At 55.8% G+C, this 20966-nt stretch overlaps 1 protein-coding gene across 2 annotated transcripts in view; it reads left to right on the top strand.

Annotated features, from left to right (window-relative positions):
- Window positions 1-20966, top strand: part of LOC8030032 — a 74708-nt gene that overhangs the window by 28949 nt on the left and 24793 nt on the right. For both annotated transcript variants that reach the window (XM_029971060.4, XM_029971059.4), the window contains exons 4-6: window positions 8978-9011; window positions 13392-13705; window positions 14120-14227. In XM_029971060.4, coding sequence (XP_029826920.2) covers window positions 8978-9011; window positions 13392-13705; window positions 14120-14227 — 456 coding nt within the window. The remainder of the gene's footprint in view (window positions 1-8977; window positions 9012-13391; window positions 13706-14119; window positions 14228-20966) is intronic.

Here is a 20966-nt window from a genome sequence, read left to right as displayed (position 1 = left end):
TCGTGCGTGACCAGCCTAATCAAAAATAGAAGCGAACTCTCCACCTCCCATCACCAGATTAACGTACACAGAAAACGCAGCTTGCGGAGCAATATTGCATTCCATGTCGACTCCCTAGAAGCTAGTGGCGGGGAAGATTCGCCAAAAGTCAGTGCCGGCTCGGCACTTGGCCCGGCTGGGGCCGCCAGCTCGCGCTCGTCGTACAGACCGGCGTCCTTGTCGTCACGAGGCGAAGCGACAATAAGAGAACGAACAAAGGGGTTGCGGGGGAACGACCCACTGGCTCGAAGAAAAGCCGGAGGCCCTCCGGACGCCCCCCCTCTTATCAGGAGCGGCGACGAGCAATCGGGCAGCGAGCAGCCGTACGAACGTGGGAGCCGTCTCTGTCGGACAAAGCGAGGTGCTGCCAATCTTCCGCCTCGGCCTTTTGATGTCGTTCTTTTTTCCCCCTTCTGTCGAACTTTATCGTTGTTACGGCTGGCCGCTTGTCTCGTCCGCTACCGCTATACGTCCTTTCACCTTACCGTGGACCGCTGCGAACGCTACGAGCCATCTAAGCCAATCCAGTCCAATCCAATCCTGTACCAGTGTCACGTGACATTCGAGAGGGGCCGCGGGAGCGACGCCGGGGCGCCTAGTCGCGTGTTCCGTTGGCAGCGCCGCTGGGTTGCCCCAGTGACGATTCATCGTAACGTCCTATGACCTCGGGGAGAAGCCCTGCGAAGCGCGGAAGTCACGTGGAAGGTTCACAACGTTCGATTGGCTCGGGAAGGCGTCGTGTAGCGTCCGCCGCGGTCGGTCGTAAAGGTGAACGGCAGTTGTCGACGGAGGAGGGCGGACTCGTCGAGGGCAGGCGGGCGGCACGTGTACGCACTTTCGTCGCAGCCGGACGAGCTCGTCGCTTTTCGCGCTCGTCGCTTCGTGCCCTCCGGCGAGATCCCTTTGCGCCGCTCCCGTTTGCAGCTTTTGCGGAGGCAAAGCACGTTGCGTATGCGCGCGCGTAACGCCGCGAGACTTGCCAACTGGAATATAAAATTCAGTTCGTTTTTTTTTTTTTTCTTTTTATTCTCGCCTCCAGCTGGTTGGCACTTTTGTAACGTGCTCGGCGTGCCGAATTCACGGGGACTGCCGTGCCTTTTTTTTTTTTTTTTTATATACTATATTTCGACAGAAAAGTACGGTTCTACACCAAAGCTTCGCGTTATACCTTGTCGCAGAACACTTCGATCTCGCGAAAGTTTCTATCGCGTGGCTTCATAACTGCTTCGATTCGTTCGTTCTAAAACAGACGCAATGCCACAAAACAAAAAATAAAGTATTTTCTTTTTCTTTTTTTTTCTTTTTTTAAGCGCAGGGGTGTCGCGTTTTCTTTAAAGATTCTCGCTTCGTGATTGGTCCTTGGCCGTTCTTATCGGCTAATAGCGCATTTCCATTGGCTCCGGGACAATGAGGAGATCTTCGCTGCTCGCCCTATCCTGTCCGCAGTGAATCCATGTTTGCGGAATTCGTCCGCTCAAAAAAAAAAAAAGTATTCACCGGCGCCCATAGCTGCGGCTTTTTGAGGTGAAGCTGGTGATGAAGTAAGGGTTCTCCGCTTCTGATTCTTTTTCCGCCATCAAAACCGTTGATCCTGGCTGCAGACGACAAGTTGCTCTATCCAAATTTCGCGCTGGCGACCATATGTGGATAGCTCCTTCAACATTGAACAGTGGTTCACGAAACCTACCGTGTGTGGTTTATCTTGGCTTTCTCATGCCGTTCTCGGCGACGCCTTTTTGTGTCCTCGTTCATAAACAGGGAAACGAATCGTCGTGCGGGCTTTTCTCGCCGTCCCGGTTCGGTAGCAGCCAGGGGGCCCCGGGGGGTTAAACCCCGAAATCAATCAGGCTAACGCCGACCGAGGTCCAGAACCTCGGGTGGGAGGAGGAGCCCCAGCCGCTACTAGGACTCCCCCGCAAGCAAGCCGGGACGCGGAGCCAGAACACATAAATAAAGCGACGCTTCGCCGAATCTCCTCGCGACAGGGAGGGGGATTTTCGCCGCGAGCGCGCGCGCGAACTGCCAACGCTGCCGCTTCGACCCCGTGCTCGGAACCCGAACTCCGAGAGGAAGAACGAGGGCAGGGGGAGAAGCCGGAACAGCCGCGCTCGCGGGCGGCTCCGAGGCGCATTGATCTCGAGCAATCGATCAGGCGCTTCCGACGGCGGTGCCGCGATCGAGCCGCTTTCTCTTGACCGCGGCCCGGGAAATATTGCATGAGCCCCGGAGAACGGCTCCCTCCGTGCCACGGCCGGGCTTATCGCCTCGCCGGCCCGACGTCGATCCCGCCGCCGACGCGACTGTCCCCCCGACCACCGCCGGCGCACTCTGTGTGTGTGTGTGTGGGCGTGCGTGTGTGACGACATCCGTTGTGTTCGGGATGTGACACGTGGGCGCACTAGTTCGATTCTGGGATGCTTTTTTTTATTTTTTCAGACTACGAGAAGGAAAGGCCTGTGTGTGTGTGTGGGGGGGGGGGGGGGGGGGGGGCGCCACAGAGTCGATTTTACGCTTTAGTCGTTTGGTCGTTCGGCCGCTGGGTAGATTATGTGGGATTGTCGCGCGCCGCTCGGCGATGTTGCTCTCGGTTTTTGTTTTTTTTCGGGGTCGGTATCGGCGCCGGGTGGGCGGCGATGTCGGTTTGGACTTGATAAGAGGCGAAGCGGCCGGGAGCATTGTGACATAAATTTGCAGGCGAGGTTGAAACGTTTGTTAGGCCTTAACGTCAAATATTTTTTTTTTTTTTTTTTAGCACGATTTGTTTGCTCACGAGTGCACCACAATCTAAGAAACCCGGTGCGTCTTACTTTCCCGCAAAGTAGCTCGGAAGAGTCCATCTCTTTAATTTACGGTGCGAACTCGGGAAATGACAAAACTTACAACATGTCCGAACCTAAAAAAAAAAAAAAAAAAAAAAAATAGAAGAAAAATCTGTTCGAGCTGTTACACTGAGCGTAACGTTTCACGTAGTTGCGTCAAGCTGGGTGGCCACGGCGCAGACTTTCTTTTAGACAAAGATACATTTCCCGCCTCGTCATTTCCCCTAGATTGCAGTGATTGGCTCTCCCAACTGCTTTACAAGAAAAAAGTAAAAACACGAATTGCTTTTTTTTTTTTTTTTTAGTGCGCAAGATTTTAGGGTTTGAAGTGAGGCGCCAAAACAGGGGCCGATTTCACACTCCAAACAGCACCCCGACTCGCGTTTCGACGCTGTTTACAAAACAAGCGCTCATTGGCCCACACCAGGCATGCGCATTGCGCATGCGCAGAAACCAGATTAGCGTGAGATGAAGCGTCGCGCAGTGCCAAGAGCGGCGTTACTGTAGTGGCTCGACGTCACAGAGTTAAGCTGAGGTATTGGCAACAGCATTTCAACAAGTTTGTGCTCTACTTGTCTAGTCCGACGTTTCGGAACAACGAAAGACGGTCGAGTCGGAGCACGCGCATAGGCGGCGGCGGCGCGACGACGCACGCCCGCTTGGGCGATCGTAAAATGGCCGCTCCCCGATGTCGTCCTTCTTCTGCGTGGCAGAGGGGAAGCCCCCAACGCGAGCCCCGGGGGGTCCCCCTCATCCCGGCCCTCGAAACCCAAATGCCGCCGACGACCTCTTCGGCGCTCCTCCGGGAAACCGACGGACCGAGCGGCCGAGGAGCTCGTGCGCGGGAATCATCTCCGGCGCTCCCCTGCGGGTGCACGCGCGGCGGCCGCGGTTCTTGGAACGCCGCGAGGGGGCGTTGTACCTCGCGCCGACGCCGACACACGCCGCCGAGCCGACCGAGCCTCGGGGTTGTTCGGCCTCGGCTGTTGCCCGCTGAGGAAGCCCCGCTGGCCACGTGACCCGTTTTATCACCCAGAGCCATGTTTACGAGAACCCCAAGCCGCCGCGGTATGCCAGACGGTTTTTCTTTTTTTTTTTTCGGCGAGATTTTGGGCAGCGTTGTTTGTGCTACATTATTAGTCTCGTTTTTGTTATTTGTAACAGAACAGTTTTGTTCTCGGCGAACTTGAAAGAACGTCATCAGCCTTGTAAACTCCCGTGGCCAGAAAAGGAGAAAACTTTTTAGGCTCCCGTCAATGTCCTATAATTCTATTCTACCTTCACCGCTATCACGTGTGTTCCGGGACGTGTACATGTATGTCCGTGAGCTTACGTCCGGTTCTTACGTCACATATCTTCGCAAAAATAAACCGTCCGAGCCAAAAAAAAGAAAAAGGTATTCAGCGCATTTCTTTATATACAGGGTGTCACGAAAGAAAATTTGCACGGTCTTTTTTTACTGAAAAAATAAACTAGGCATCGCCGAACGCTCATTCTCCGCCCAGAGGTAGAGCTAGAGGTTACAACCAGATGCCAAAATTTCAGTCCGATCCGATACCTCAATCAAAAGGTGATTTTCTGAAAATATCAATGGAAAATGGAGCCTATTTTTGCCCGTTTTCGGTTTCTGGTGCCGTAGAGCCCCACGTGTTTGAAAACTTCGTCGGCCGCCATTTTCCCATTGAAATTTTCAGAAAAATCACTTATAACTTTTGATTAAGTTATCGGATCGGGCTGAAACTTTGGCATCTGGTTGTGACCTCTAGCGCTACCTTTAAGCGGAGAATGAGCATTCGGTGATGCCTAGTTTATCTTTGCGGTAAAAAAGACCGTGTAAATTTTCTTTCGTGACACCCTGTACATGCCTCTCGGGAGCCTTACTACCGCCCGTAATCGACACAGTTCTGATTACTTCCGCAAAAACGATCAACATCAACTCTCCCGTAAATGACGGAAAACAACAAATTACAGAGAAACCAAGTTGCGGCAACAACAACAGCAAGAAAAGCCGAGCCGCGCGACATCCTACGTCAGGGACGAGCGGCGCTTTACGGCACGGAAACGACCGCCGGGGCAATCGGACCGCGCGCGCCCTGGCTGCGCAAAAAAAAACGAATCAGAGGCCCCAGGGGCCGCCGTCGCCGCCGCCACGTCCGCTGCAGCGAGAACCGGCCGCCACTCAATTTCTTTTTTCTATTTAATTTTTCTTTTTCGTCGCTCCGGCGTGCTGCGTACTTGACGCGAGTCGCGGCGCGGTGTGCCGAGGCGAGGCCGGATGGCCGTGTCGGCGGATTACGATCTCCGCTGGCGGGAGGGGAGAGGGACGCGTCGTGACGGGAGTAGGGAGCCTAGATTTAGGAGAGAGACCAACTCAAACCGCGGGGATCTTTTTGCAGTTTTATGTGAGGAGGCCTCCTTCGTTTAGACGCCTGCGGACGACGAACGCTTTTCATCCATTCCTCGCGGAGGCCCTCTGCGCTGAAGCTCTCAGCCATGGAGGTAGGAAGACTCGCCCCTCAACGATGACCAAAACCGAGAGCCGACTTGGTGCGAGCAGCTGCTTTGGTCACCTTCCGAGGAGCCTCCCGAGTGTGACCAAAACAGCTGCTGGCGCCAAGTTAGCTCTCCTTTTCGTCCAATAGCGTCTCTTGGTTTTGGTCATCGCTGGGGGGCGCGTCTCTCCACAGTGCCGCGTCGCCCCCAGAAGCTGCCTACCTCCGTGCTCTGAACCATTTTGGGTAGTACAAGCTCACCTGATTGGGCCTCGCACTAGGCACTTTCGCTGAGCTTTTATCTTTCTGCGTAGTGCTGCAGAACGTATGAAACACCTTTCAACTTTCGAGATCGGCTAGATTCAACGCCGTATGACAATCGAAAGTGCCAGATTGGTGCACCCACCCCGAGAGCATGCGTGTTTCTTATCTCTGCGTGGTGACGTCAAAAAACATCTGGCGTCCCGACGCTTTCTTTCTTGTTTTCCTTTTTCTTTGGAACGTGTAAAACAGCATCTCTTGGCTCACGCACGCAGCGTCTTAGCTTTGAACTGCGCTGCTTCAACGACATTCGAGTTTTTGTTGCGTCTTTTTTGCGTCTTTGTTGTATTTTCCTCGTGATCTCGTGATCTCATGTTCCGCACCAAAGCAGGGTCGGTTCTACATGTGTGGCAGTTTGAGACGCCCAAGTTTATACTACCCAAAACAAGTCCTAACGTGTCCCTCTTAACAGCACCCCCTGGACAAGGCAGGAGGCCCACAAATCACGTGACCGATCGAGCAGTTCGAAACACTGTTTAATCTAGGCACACTAGATAGACCGGGAGGACGGGAGCAGCGCGACGCGGGGGAGAAGGCGGGGGGGGGGAAGGGGGGGGGGGGGGGGGGGCAGCGCTATCTCTTGCACCGCCGCGCGTCCTCCCGTCGAAGCGAAGCGTTGTTTCCCCCCCCCCCCCCCCCCTTCTCTCTTCCCGCGCTCTCTATCTTTCTTTTTATCTTTATTATTTTTTTCTTTCCCGCTGCGAGCGATGTCCTCGCACGCGCGTTGCCTTTCGCTCCGATTCCGCGTCGCATTCCGCGCGGGTCGTGACGACGGACGCCGAAGCGTTCGACTCCAGACAGTCGAGATCCGAGGCATGCGCTGCCGCGTACGTCGATCCGTGCCGTATTTTTTTCCCTCTATTTATCGTCTCGCTGACGAGGCATTCATTCCACCGCTTGGCTGCTAGATTTTCCGATAAACGGTAGTGGGAATCTTCCTTGCGCGCCGCGTCAGTTCATTTTAACTGTCGAAGTTGAAGGGAAAGCGCACCGAAGTAATTCAGTGCAGCATTATATGAAGACACCTCACAGATATAAGACTGTTCACACTGACAAATAAATGCAGATTTTGTAGTTGCTAGCTCACGTATCTAGCACGAATCAACAGACTATGAAAACTAACATAGCGAGAAGAAAAACCTAAACAAAATTCAATCGTTTTTTTTTTTTTTTCGGTTTTTACGGCGGGCAAAAACTGTCTTGCCGTTCCCTCATCGCGTCCTTTCGGAGGCCCCAGCCGAGCGCAGCCGCATCTTTCCGTGTTCCGGGAAGGCCGGAGCCTCGTTTATTATTTCTACGTAATTTTCCTCGCCCGTGGTCGCCCGGGGGTCAAGTCTGTGCGCGGTTCGGCGCAGCGCGCGCACGTGCTCGGCCTGCCCCGCTCGCCCCTAGGCGGCGCCACTCGCCGAGAGGGGTCGGCCGCGAGAAGCGGCCCCGTGATTGATCGCCAGTTTAACGTTGTCGACGGGGGCGACCCAGCGCGATCTCTTTTCCGTACCTCCGGTGACGGCGCGCGTGCTTTGTAATTTCGGCTTTTGCCCCGCTTCTCGGTCGAGCTGCGCGGAACGCCGAGTTGCGTCCGGGATCTCGGCGGCGTGGGGATCGGTACCGGGCGCGGTTTATAAGCAAGACGGAGCGGTCGCCACGTTGGAAAACTAGAATTATTTGGTTCCTTGGCCGCGCGCCCCAAGGGCGGTAGTTGTCCGACTGGAATGTGCACGCACGACGTTCGATGATCCCAGCTTTACAGTTTTTTTTACGTGCGCGTGTTTGTGAGTATACATCTCGAACGCGACGCCGGTTTCCGTGTGTCGACACACTCTGTGGCAACATCCTGTACGTTTTGGTGCGCCGCGGCTCATTTGATCCTACGTGCGGACAACAACTTCAACGACCAGGGGCGTGGTTTCAATAAGAAGTAATAATAACAATAAAGTCAATATTGCTGGTCGTGCATGGGTGGGCCTTCCGTGTCTTTTAGGTGGTATCGGTAGACAGCGATACTACACGCGCTCCGCTGATCGTATCTGCAGAGGCAAACTACCGCCAAGTGCGAACTGCTCCGTGACGGTGGTCGGCGCGATATCAAGAGCGCGGAAGCGCCGACGCGGAAGATAGGCAAACGCGTGACGACGCGGAAGCTGCGATAATTAAGAGAGATGGGCAGATTTGTAGAGCGCCTTCTCCCGTTCCCGCTTACGATGGACCGCACCGGACGCTACGAGCCACATCCTAGCCAATGCAGCGCCGCGAACGTACCACGTGATCGCGCGCGTCGCTGCGGCCTCTACTGAGGTCACGTGACACCCAGACGGCATTGGATTGGGCTGCAGAGTTCGCTGCGCTTCATCGTAAGATGAAAATGAGTATATCTGCACGGGCTGCAGGTAGCGAGCGCCAGAAACAAGCCGAGGGACGGGGATGTAGTTCTCTGACCGCGTGTGGTATTGACGCGCGTCTGGCGCGGGCCATGGCGTCGCTGCGGTTCTGTGACGCGCAACGAGGTTGATTCCGAAGACAGTGCGCTTGTTTATCGGGGTGGAGAGAAGCGCTAATGAACTTTGTTGATTCTGTGTTGGCACGCAGCCCGGGGGAGGGGGGGGGGGGGGGGACGCTCCCCCCCCCACCCTCCCCCCGAAAACTTCGATTTTGCTGGGACCTTCTCTCCCCCTCATACAGCATTTTGTCATGGGTGGGCCCCCATGATATCCGACTCAGTTCCAATGAAAATTGTCACGTCCAGCCACCGCTTAGATTTCGGAAGAAAGTTTACGGTTTTGTTAGCAGGGTGTTTGTTCGGAGACGGACGTTATGATGAAACGTCGCCTTGAAGTGCGTATTACGGCGAGTTCGCCGCTTGTAACTCAAGAAAAATTTATTATGTAAAGACAAAGCAGCCGTGTTTTAAATCGCACCTTCGTACTATGCTTTTCAGTGAGTTCGAAAACAAAGAAATACTACCTCGACGACTGTTGTATACTGATAAAGCGAGCGAAGTAGCATGTAATGTCGTATATGCTACCTGAGTCGTGCGATTGTGAATATGGTTGTTGCAGCGTCTCAAAGAACCGGTTGCCAGTTCGGAACGTAGCGACATACCTCGGAGCCAAAACGCGTACAAGCAGAGATATCGCCAAACGGAAAAGCAACGCATGAAACGCTTTAAAAATAGCTGTACCCACTCGCAGATGGCAGAAGCGCTCACTCGAGCTCCCTGCAGTACAGCGTGACCCTCACAACTGCCGCGCTGCTGTTCCGAAAAGTACAGACTCTCATCCGTGTCTCTCTCTCTCTCTCTTTGCCCAGGCTACAACGGTCCGGATACAGAAGGAAAACGGCGGTAAGTCCCTTCCACGGAAGGTTCCTTTTCTTCTCGATTAGTCAGTCAGTCGTCGTCCCCCCACCCAAATCCGAAGACCTAGACCACGAAGATCGGGCACCCCGCGTACTGCCGCACAAATGCGAATATTCGGGCGGAATAAACGGATCTCCCGGGCTGCCCACTTCTCCTTTTTTTACTACTCCCAGCCCCAAGTACCCCCCCCCCCCCCTTCCCCTCCCCTCCCCTCTGCTATAGTCCGTTCACCCGTAAGCTGAGTGTGTTGTGGAGGGTACGCGCTCGTTGAACTGGTCACACGTCTCCTTTTCGCAACGTGATCACAACTCCCGCCCCGCGCAGAGAGCGTCATCACGTGGAGCACAAGATAGACGGGGGACTGGTCCAACGAGCACGTAGCTTCCATCGCACTGTCGGCGTAGAGAGATCCGTCGACTCCCGCTACGGTCCAAGCGGCTCTCAGCGGCGGCGAGACGTGTGTGTGTGGACGCAAAGGCGAGGGGGGGGCAACAGCGGCGGCGGAGTCGGGGCGGACAAAGGCGCGTCTCCCGCGCTCCGCTGCACAGCCGAGCACGACGACGACGAGCGAGCGGCCTGCGGGGGCTCTTTCCGCGAGCGGGGCTTTGTCCCGCCGCTGGGAGAAGAACCTCAAAGGCTTCTTTTGTCCGAGCACAGCCTGCTCTTCTGCGTCGTAGTTTCTGCCCCCCCTCTACCCCGCACCCTCCCCGAGAGAGCTCGCTCGCTCGTTCGCCGGCTTCGCGCGGACGAGCGCGCGACGACGACGCCAGGAGAATCGACGTCGTGGCCTTCCTGCCGCGCTCGCTGCTCGTTTTTTTCTTTTCTTTACTCGTTTTTGTTTTTACGTTTACCCGTGGGCTTTCTTCTTTCTCTTTTTGGGGGGGCGGGGGCTTTCTTTGCGTCGCGGCGTCAGCTCCGCGCATTCGAGTGACTGCCCCCGTCGTTCGCCGCCTCCGCGCGCTCTCCTTCTATTTGGGTCGCGCGTCGGGACGATTTTGGGCGCTAGTTCGTCGTCGTTCGCACCCCCGTGACGACGACGACGACACCTCGGAGGAGTGCGGTGTCCTTCGCGCTGTCGTCACTCGTCTGCGTTTAGATGTACGTGCAGTTTTACGCGTAAATTTTTTTGTTGGGCAAATCGTGGTTGCCATATACACCTTTGCGCTTATTCTCGCCCCCGACCGCCAAGAAGGCATATCCGGTATGGGCGACAAAAAAAAAAAAAAAAAAAAAAAAAAAAAAATATTAAAATGTGTTAACCTCCAAATAGCAAAAAAAAAAAAAAAAAAAAAAAAAAAAAAAAAAAAAAAAAAAAAACTAGAGGGTAGACAAAACGAGAATGGGCGACGGTTAAGCGCCGTTCACACTCTTGCAACCGAGTACGACCGAGAGAGACGAGACCGGTTTTTAATCCTCTTGCGACTTCTTAGGACCAGCTCCGCAGCAGCGCGAACGGTCCTAAGAAGTCGCAAGAGGATTAAAAACCGGTCTGGTCTCTATCGGTCGTACTCGGTCGCAAGAGTGTGGACGGGCCTTTACCCTCATCTCCTAAATGCATTCTATTGGCGTGGCGACGGCAAAGCAATGTTTTCGCCCATACTGGAAGTTACGAAATTTCAAGATGGCGGCGCCCTTGTGAAAAAGGTCTATAGTTTTCCGCGAGGGTGGATTTTAAGGGCGATTTAGCATATCTGAATCAACGAAACACTATTTCTAAATTTGAAGTGTACCTGAGCAGATGTCCTAAAAAGCTTATTCGCAGACCAAAAAAGAAGAAAAAAGGCAGCTCTTTTTTGCTAGCACCAGCTGCGAACTTATTCGGGCATAATCAGTATACGGGCGTCATAATTTTTGCCCGTCTAGGGCTAAAGAGGAAGTACCCAAACGCGGTAATCGACACCGACCCGCCCAGCGTTCCTCGGAAACCCTGCGCAGCACAGGAAAGCGGACAAGTAAGCGCGCGCCAGTCGCCTTTCCGTCGAAAAGCCCCAAACGGGCAGCCGTCCAGGGGCCGCGGCTGCAGCCGGCCATCGGCTGCAGGGCTCCCGGCGCATCCTGCCGTCCCCGCTCGGCGCCAATTAAGCCCCCGCCGGTATTCCCGAGCCGGCTCGCCTCTCATTTGGGGGCCCCGCGCGCCGAAACAGCGGGAGAGCGCCGCGGCAACGATCGGGCTTGAGTCACCGACGGACGCGCGCGGGCACGCACGCCGCCGGCCGAGCGGGAGCACGGCGGGGAGGGGGGGAAGCCGTCCCACGGGTGATGAACGGCCCTGCGGGCCCCCGCTCCGCGACGAAATATAAGGGAGTTTTCGTAGATCGTTTTCGCCGTCCCGCAAGGCCCTCCGCAACCCGCTACGATAGCGGGAACTCCACAGTCAAGGTTATCAGCGCGCAGGCGCAGTAGCAACTTCTTCGTTGCGGAACGCTTAGCGGAGTGGGCAGCGCGGTCTACGAAAACTCCCTATAATTAGGGCCCCTCGCAGGACGGGTCCGGTCTTGCTGCCCGTTGGCTCGGCGGCTGCGACGACGTTCGGCCGTGCGTGCCGCCGGAGAAGGCGTGGGGATCGGGGGGGACCCCTCGGGAACGAGGCTCTCGGCTCGCTCGTTCCCTCGCTCGCCGAGAAGGAATTGCCTCATTAAATGCGGCGGCGGGAGGAACGGGCAGCGCGCGAGCCTCGGCGGCCGATTGCCGCCGGGGAGACCGAGCGCTGCCGTCGTCGTCGTAGCGAGAGAGTCGGGGGAGCGGGAAGTTTACGGCCGCATGGGCGCCCTCGGAGGGGGGAGGGAGATGTGGTATTAGAGGAAAGGGGGAAAGAGGAGCCTTTTTTTTTTTTAATTTTCGGGAAGATTGGGGAAGGAGGGAGGCGACTCGCATGCGGCCCAAATGCCCCGAGTGGCGCGACGCGGCGCGTGATCTTCCTCAAATTGGGAGGGCGGAAAAGGGGTTTCTTTTTCCTCTTATTTCTCTGGGGATACAGAAAAAGAGGGAGGCGAAATGCAGTCCGTCGCTTTTGTCGGGATTGCGTGCTCGTTTGGCGGAGGCGGTTCAATGGCAGATAGCGGCACGTCGATGCGGCGAAATCCGCCGGCTTTATGAAACGAGAAGCCCGTGAAAAAAAAAAAAAAGTAGCTTTCTTTTTTGCGTCTTTATCTCTGGTCGTTAATTGTGGGGAAAAATAGGGTTAGACAATGGAGAAAAAAATTGAATTAGATTCCCGGAGATCATTTGAAGAGGGGGGGGGGGGGGGTGTTGGAGCTCTGACTTTAAAGTGCCGTCGATCCGCGCGTGTTACTCGATTCTCTATAATTGCGAGTAAGGTTCGGGAGACTTTTTCCGACGTGAAAGCATCGGTGATTTAAAACCAGCAAGCAATGTCATTGTCCCAAGCTTCGTCCCTTTTCCCTAAATATAGCCATTTGGAAATTATTATTTTTTTAAGTCATCCTTCGTGCAGACTATTGGTGATTTGATCGTGGTTGGTGGTACGCCATTCCACTGCTGGCTGCTTCGTAAGTGCCCAGTACGCGCCATGGCGGCGTCTCGAAAGCCATTTTGGAAAAATTGATGAAAAAAAATAAACCAAAAAAACTCGGGTTTCTTAAAAAGGGTTGGATAACACTGTGCGTAACTTCACACCCAGGTCGTAGGGTGGCAGCTTTTCGCCAATAACGGAGACGGCCAATCGCGTCGAACAGTGGAAGGGGAACCCTGCGATCGATGAAGCTCACGATAGTGCTGACCTTTTTTCACAAAGTCCACCGAGCACCAATGTCAGTCGCCATTGCTTGGACACGAAGCGCGTGATTGGTTCCGAGTGGTCGCCGAACGCTGACGCAGCTTCCGGTAAGCACTCGGGTCCAATCACGTGTCCAATACATGCTCGGACGTATAGGCTCAAAATATGTGATCAAGCGGACTTTTGGAAAGGGTCTAAGGAGTTACGTCGTGCTGAGCGTCACCGAGCACATTAAATTTTTTTTTTTCGGCTCATCATCGCATTGTGAGCCCAAATCATCAGCTGGTATAGGCTTGTGTCTCGGCGCTCGTCAAGTAAACACGAGTGCCTTCCAGCCTGCGAATGATATCTTCGCGTGGCGTGCTGCACGGTCTGGCTCGTCCGTGTCGGTTGTTCCTCGTGTCCCTCTAGTGTGACTCGGGCCTTAAACATTTCCTGAAAATGAGGTCTATCAACGGAGGGACTCTATCAGTGAGCAGCAACAAGACGTAAACATTCCCGCCGAAACCATCACACTTGATACGACTAATGTAGCTGAACACATCTTCCATCTTCTTTCGCACCCAGTTACGCGGGAGTCGGGACAAGTCACGAGCGAGGCGCGCCGTTTCCTTTGTATACACCCGCAGGTGTCCGCTACTCCATCCACCCGAAGAAGCGGAAGCTCGACGCCGACGGCAAGTCCGAGACGTGTTCGGAGACCGACGGCCGGTCCCGGTCCCAGAGCCCCGAGCGCTGCGACCAGCGACGTCGCAGTCGACCCCTGAGCCGGTCCGCCGACTCCGCGGGATTCGCGTCTCTGCGGCCCGAACTCCGGCAGAAGAGGATGCAGTACCACGCCGTGCGGAGGCGAAAGCTCCGCTCCGGCCTCGACATGATCCGTCGCCGCAAGCGGACCCCGTCTGCCAAGGGTTCCAAGCCTGCGGTCGGAGCAGACTCCAAGGTGGGTTTCCAACTCGGCACCCTGTTGTGCTGGCCGTCGCGCTGCGCGTGCTTCATTCGTGTGCCGCGAAACTTCATCTCATTTTCATTCGTGTGCAACGAGCTGCTGCAAGTCACCTATACCGGAGGTGTGAAAGCCCACTACCACACTATATATAGCTTTTGACTATAGTCTGCTAGTTAGCCGTACGGAATTAGGTGGATGGGCCTGTAAATATGTCTGGCTGTAAGCAGTGTTAACGCGTTATTTCTGGCGGACATTACGGCGGAAGATCAGGTCACGTACATTGGGCGGACGCGAGTATTTCCAGCTATAGAACGTGCGAATGTTGTCTCTTAAGTATTACTTTTTACGATGTTTTGTACGTCACCGCGAAGGCAGTCCGATTGATGTCTTTCTTTCTTTGTGGTGCAGCCGTTCGGCGAGCTCAAGTACGACGCCCCGCCGGACCTCACCAAGATCCCCGTGAACAAGGCGACGGGGGAGACTGTGCTTCACCGGGCGGCACGCCTCGGACATGTGGTGAGTGAGATGATCGCAACTTTCACTATGTTTTCGCTAGTGTGGGAGTTCTGGGAAAGGTCGGCATGAGAAATGCTGCATCACATAGACTGACCAGCAATGGCGACGTTTATAAATAGCCCTCTGGACCGCTGATATTCGAGCGCTCATTGGAACAACCGTCTTGACGCTTAATTTATTTTATCACGTTTACAGGTGACGCGTAACTTCGACGTAAAGTTAGTATTTAATTGTCTTTTTTTTTTTTTCGACGGAGGGTGCTAGTTACACACACGCGTGTGTAAACGCTCCTCGAACTAAGACAAAAAAAAAATATCATCAGCTTTAGAGCGTTTATTATCTATCCCTCAACAAGCGCACAAATATTCCTACGGGACCGCCTCCGCTACTAATTCACCTCCAATTGCATTCACAAAGCAGCGGCGTCGAAAACAGCAAGACAAAAGGGGCTCCCGAACACACTGACGCTCCTCTCTATGTACCCAATACATCTGGTGCACTCAATGCGAGCCACCGAGCGTGCCGCACACGCCTCCACCCCGGCCGCACGCACGCCCACCCGCAACCCGCACGCTACCCGCGCGGACACCAGTACTACGCCGGGCTATGGCCGCCAGCTCGTGTGCGTTCGGGGCAGGGCGGGCCGGACCCGGCTGCTTTTTTGCCGGCGCTGTAGTGTCGCGGCGACAGCAGCAGCAGCGGCGTGGTCCCTCGGTCGCGCCCCGGACCGACCGGGAGTCGACCGCACGAAGCGGCGGGGACCGCGCCCGTGCCACGCGGCACGCACGCCCGGATTACAAAAGGCGGTGGCGTCGCTCGAACGAACGAGCGAGCGGCCCGTCGGGCGGTGGCTCGCGTTGCCAGTGTCATCCGCACCCGCTTCCCCTGTTTCGTGCACAGACAAAAACACACAGACGTCCCGCGCGCGTGTCTGGCTGGCTGCGTCAGCCGCACGCAACGACGGGTTCTGTTTTCGTGGAACGCTCGGCGGCGACACTGCCGTTGGGTTTTTTGTTTTTTCGACCGAGTTCGGTCGCGGTGTCGCGTCTCGCTTCGCGGGGGGCCGGAGGAGAGTCGGGAGTTGGGTACATAACGAGAAGAGACGAAGAATAGTCCTGCGAACTTCGATACATTAGAGAGTTTTCGCAGACCGCGTTTCCCCTCCGCTAAGCCCTCCGCAACGAACAAGCCGCCACTGCGCCTGCGCGCCCCTTGGCCTTGACTGTAGAGTTCCGGGTAGCGTAGCGGGCTACGGAGAGCGTTGCGCGAGGGCGAAAACCATCTACGAAAACTCTCTATTGTGTAGGAAGTTTCCATACTTTTAGCGTCTCTGATCTACTATATAGTACATAACTGCTTAAATAAATGGAACACTCGACGAGTTCCCGAGAATCTTGGTTACCGCTCCGGAGTCAATGACATCGAGGGATCATCCGATTAAGGGTGTATCACGAAGTGCGAAACGTAAACTTCATAGCCCACGATTTACGTTTCTTAAACTGTCAATGACTACAATCACAGTGTTTTTCTTCACATATCACGGTTGCATTCTCTCGGAGTCCGCAACTCGCAGCTACTTAGCCGATTAGAATGCAAAGCATCCGTGCGCTCAAAGCGCCGCCCGGCGTTGAGCGCCGTATCGTGGCTGGACGCGGTGAGTGCCGCCGCGTTGCCAGTCGGACGGTTCCGCCCGGACTCCTGAGACGGAACTGCCCTCGAAGCGCGTCGCGTGTGACACCGGTGCAAATGGACGCGGAAGTCGTCGAGACCTGCCCGACCCGCTCTCCTGCCTCGCGCTGTCGGCGAATTCCCCGCGGCGGCGACGGGGCCGACTTCGTTTCGTGTTGTCACGGTCTCGCCGAACGGACCGGGCGGCCGAGTGGGGCGCCGCTTTACGTGACACGGCTTCCGTGACTGGAACCAATTTGAGCGGGCCGCGATGTCGGCTCCTGTTGCTCTACGTCGAGATGAGCGAAGACGTTCTTTCGCCGAATGGCGTCCAGGCGCTTTTGATGGCCGCGACGGCGCGTATCAGGTGTTTGTTGACGGAGGACGGCTTACTTTAGACGCTAGTAAACAGAAGTACGTCTTAAATCTAATCCGTAGGTGGAATCCGGAAAGTATCAGTAAGAGTAAAGCCTTCAATAAAAACGGTACTAAAAAAAAAAAATAGTTCCTTGACGATACGTTCATAAGTCATGGGTCTGTGGGGTTCCTCCATATTCTCTCTTGCAAAGGGAGGTTATTATATGAAAATTGAGAAGGATTTCCAAATTGGGTATACCACCAATTCTACGAGGGTTCCAGCGAGTTTTGGAACAACGCCTAACGTGACAGTTGCAGCTTTATCGAGCGCTGCCTTTCGCGCGTGTGGTTCAGTATCCTGCGAGTTTCGAACCCACTTTTCAAAGCGCTCCACCATAAGCACTTGCGAGTAGTTACGACGTAGCACTCAGCTTACAAACGAACACACACCTAAAAAGACGCGACCTCAAAGCTGCATTTCTCTACCCTTCCTTCCGCTGCTACGTCCTGACGGCCTTCCCGAGAATTCCCCGGTGAGTGGCACACCGGGTGTTCCCACCGAGGGGGTCGTGTCGCAATTCCACGCGGGCTCCCTCCTAGGAACGGGAGGGGGGAGAAGGGGGGGGCCAACCGTGTCACGCGGGGTGGGGGGGGGCGACGCCCGATCTCCCCCCTTACGGCCCAGGTCGCCCTGCCGTGGCCGTCTCACCGCCGGCGGCTCAAAATAACCTGGCTGGCGCCCCGCGACCGCGGCGGCAGCTGCACCGGCCAAAAGATCGAAGCGGCCCCGTTCTACGCGCGCCGCGCTGTCGGCCGCGCGCCGTCGACGACTCCCCGGCCTCCGCCGCCGCTTTGCCGGCGAAAACTTCCGCGTCGAGCGGCGACGCAGTTGGCGCCTCACGCCGTCCTGGCCTTTGCCGTTCGGCCGTGCCTACCCGAGGGAGGGCCCTGGCTCGGCGCCGCCCGTGTGGCGTTGACGGGGGTCTCTTGTACTCCATTTCAGTTGCTAATAATTGTTTATTCCCATTGCAAATATTAATAAAAACCAAAGGAAAAGAAAACGAATAACAAGTTTGGGATTACGATTTCCCATTAAAATGCGATCTGAGCAGATAGCCATTTCGCTTGAAGTCGTTATCTCTGTCCCGTAAATCGCGCTATCGCCGTGCTCCGCGGGAAAGCAGACCCGCGGGCCTTATTCTTGAGAAGTGCGGCTATTTCACGAGCAAATGCGGGATAGAGTAACTCTGAACGCAAGGTTTTGAATGCCAAGGCCCGATACCTCGCTGTACGCAACGAACACGCCGCAGCAAACGCGCGGCCTTGATCGCAGACTTGCGGGCCTCCTCCCAGCGGATTCCTGAGAGCGTTGCGGGGCGGCGGAAGCGACCTACGAAACCCTCTAATAGAGAATATTATCGGTTCGTCTCGATACTTCCGGTAACGATACCCGTTATACTCCACCGACGACGCCTTGGCCCATGCATCCCATCGCTACCGAGCATCGTTAAGGAAAGTGTCGGAACCGACTCTCTACCGTCGAGTCACTTCGCCAACACCCGGACGCGAACCTCGCGAAAGAAGGGGGGCCTTTTTCCGTCCCGCACTGCGCAGCCGCGAACGGACGTCGGCCCGAGCCCGCTTAGTATTCTTCCGGCGGTGCCTCCGCCCGGGCAGGCCAACGTCCCGCGGGGACTGCGGGCGGCGGGGCGAAGCGGCGCGGTAATTTGGGCGTGTTCCTTATCCGGCCGTGCCGGGGCCCCCGCCGCGAGATCGGGCGACCACCCACGGCCCCGACGGACGCCTCCGGTGCGGCCGGGAATCGCGGCGGGGACGCTGGCCGGCCCCGTCGACCGACGCCCGCCGCTCTTGAACGCTGCTTTCTGCCGTGGGCCTCTTTCTTATTTTTTTATTCTCCGTGTCCAAGTCGAACGAAGGCCGCCGCTGTTTGCACGCCGACGGGAAAATACGCGGGGTCGACGCTTCTGACGAATGGGGAAGATAGGTGTGCGATCGGCGTCCGCGGTGACTGATGACGGCGCGAAGACGGAGGTGGGGCGAGGTCGCTAAACGACACGGTGGCTGTCTTATCTCGCCGAATAGAACCTGTCCTTACTTTGTTTCGTCGTTGTTATCTGGCCATTACCTGCGCTCCGTGTTGTCGGTTCTAGACACAGCTCTCCAGCAGTTATCGCACGCGAGAAGAATGCCGAGTTACTGGGCTGTTGACGCATGCGGAGCTTCTGGTATTCCGCGGAAAGACAGCTATCGCGCATGTTCGCAACCCGTTTGAGAGCCCAGTAGACAAAGATGGTAGCTCGCAGAAGGCCTACAGTTCTGCCAATCTAACTCCAAACTGAAGTAAAAACGCCAAGGGGCAACGACGGGGTCCCCCGGCGCAGCCAATCGTCCCACGCCGCCGCCAACCCCGATAGTTCGGAGCTCCGAGTCAAGGCTGGGTGTCCGCCGACGACGACATCGTCCCCCGCCCCCTCCGGTCGCGTCTATTCTCGGCCTCCCCGCGCCGAAGAGCGGGGCCCCGGGAAGGCAGCGGCGGCGCACCCCGGCCGGCCTTGGCGAGGGCGAGCCCCCGGGGGTCCCGCCGGGCCAACACCTTCGAGATAAAACGAGGCCGCGGCGCTGCAATTTTCTACGTCACCCACGGAAGGCCCGAAAACCAGTCGGTAAAAAGCAACGGAAAAAAGTATTTGACCCAATTTCGAGATTTTACGAAATCAAAAAGTACGCTTAAGGCATACTTTTAGTACGAATGCTTTAATATCAGTATAATTAGTTTGCTTTTTTTTTTTTCATAAAAATTACATGCTTGATAGATTTCCACTGTATTCCTTTTTACTCGAGGGTCAGTGTTTGGCTGGGACCCGTGTTCTTCCCGATCAAACCCGAACCATGGCCGAACTCTGACGCAACACTGGTGCTTGCAATCTATGCCCCGCGGTGGCCTTCCGTGGATGACGTAGAAACTCCGGCCTTGTTCTGGGCCGGGCGCCTCTGTCGGGGAGGGCGGCTTCCGAGGTCCCTCACCCTGGGTTCGTTAGGAGCGGGGCGCTCGTTTGCAGCGCCCCGCACGCGCGCGCAGTCGCTCGGTCCCTGGCGGCCCGACGGCGGGGCCCCGACGCGACCGGTTCCCGAGCGTATCGCTAATTATAGGGAATTACCGGCGCATGTGGCAGACGCCGCCGCCGAGCGACCGGACGGGCCGACCGGCTCCGTTGCACGGCCGCGCGGGGGCATGAGCGGGATACCTTTTTGCGGGCCGCGCCGTGCACTATTTTAGAATGTAGTGGCTCGCAATGCTTTTGTCCGCGGATGGTGGCGTCTTTCGGTCGTAAAGATTGCCTTCTTTTTTGTTGTTTTGTCTGTTTGCGTAGTACTTACCTCTCAGTCCAAATCAGCCGTTCCGGCCTTCAAAACAGAACGTTTGAATGGGCCTTAGCTTTTGTGTTTCTTCGTGCTGCGTAATTTTTTTATGTTTTAATAAGTCGTTCGGGCCTACAATGGGGTTGTAGCTCAAGGCGAGGGGTGTGTTCCAGGTTTCCATATATTTTTGCGTTCGCTTTTGCGCAAACTCGAAGGAGTGTTCGAAGTCTCTCGCCATTTTGTTCAACGAAACCCGAATGACCGCATCTCGCGTGGGGCCTTATAATACACGACAGCACTTGGTCTACAGCGCTGAACTCTGCCCGCTCTGGCAAAAGTGAAAAAGGTGGGGACGTGACAAAGCAGGAAAAGGCCGAGTCCGTTCGATACTGCGATATAACACTACCTCTGGCAACGTTCCCGTATGCGCGAGCACGCGCTCGCGAGGTGCTCGCACCCACCGCGCACGTTGACGCGTGCTGCGTGAGCGCGCATGAGAGGAGACATAACTGCTTCATCCGGCGTGCCAGCGACTGAGTCAGCATCGTCCGTCGGAGACGCGTAGGGTTTCAGCTCGACTCTTCAGTGCCTTTACGGCCGGGGCTCCTCCCTGAAGGTCGGCACATTCTCCCGTCTCGAGCCGGCTAAGGTTTCCGGTGGACGCACGGTACAAGGTTCTTCCACGTGTCACGTCTCGCGTTCTTTCCACGTTCAGCCAGACTCACTTCGGAGGAATGTCGATGATGCGTGAACCGCAGCACGCTCCGTCGTCATCCGCCCTCCTTTTTTCCTCAAGAACAATAGTAAAAGTAGTTCGGGCCGTCGCGTGGCTTTACATGCATGCACCTCTGAGATGATTATTTGGGATTCCAAAAGAAATACCTGTTTCATGCGCAGAAAAAAAAAAAAATAGTTTATATCTTTTTGTCATTCGAATCACGCGAGGACTACTTTTCACAGCGCCCGAAGAATGCGCAAGACGCGCTATTTGCACAAGGTAACAGCGACTACAGTATCCTGCACGAGTGATTTTCCGTCGAACTACATCGTATCGCTAAGTTATACTCCCGCACGCCTGTTGTGCCTTTGACAGCGTTGCACGATCATCGCGACTAGTGAAACCAAGTCGTGGACAAGATGAGCGACATCGCTTTTCATTTCCTTCTTTTCCGTCGGCGGCGCGTGAGAAAAGGAGGCAATGGCCGTGCCCGTTCGCGGCGCCGGCCGAGAGCGCCGCTGCCAGCCGAGTGGCGTATGTCGGCCGTGTCGGAAGCTCGGTCGGACAGAGCGGCCTCGCCGCTGCCTTCGCTTCCGCCTTTGCGGACCACGCGGC

The sequence above is a fragment of the Ixodes scapularis genome, unplaced genomic scaffold (genome assembly GCF_016920785.2).
Source record: "Ixodes scapularis isolate PalLabHiFi unplaced genomic scaffold, ASM1692078v2 PGA_scaffold5__190_contigs__length_132052651, whole genome shotgun sequence".
Classification (NCBI taxonomy): domain Eukaryota; kingdom Metazoa; phylum Arthropoda; class Arachnida; order Ixodida; family Ixodidae; genus Ixodes; species Ixodes scapularis.
The sequence above is the reverse complement of the archived record's forward strand: the minus strand, read 5'-3'. Positions and strand labels throughout refer to the sequence as shown.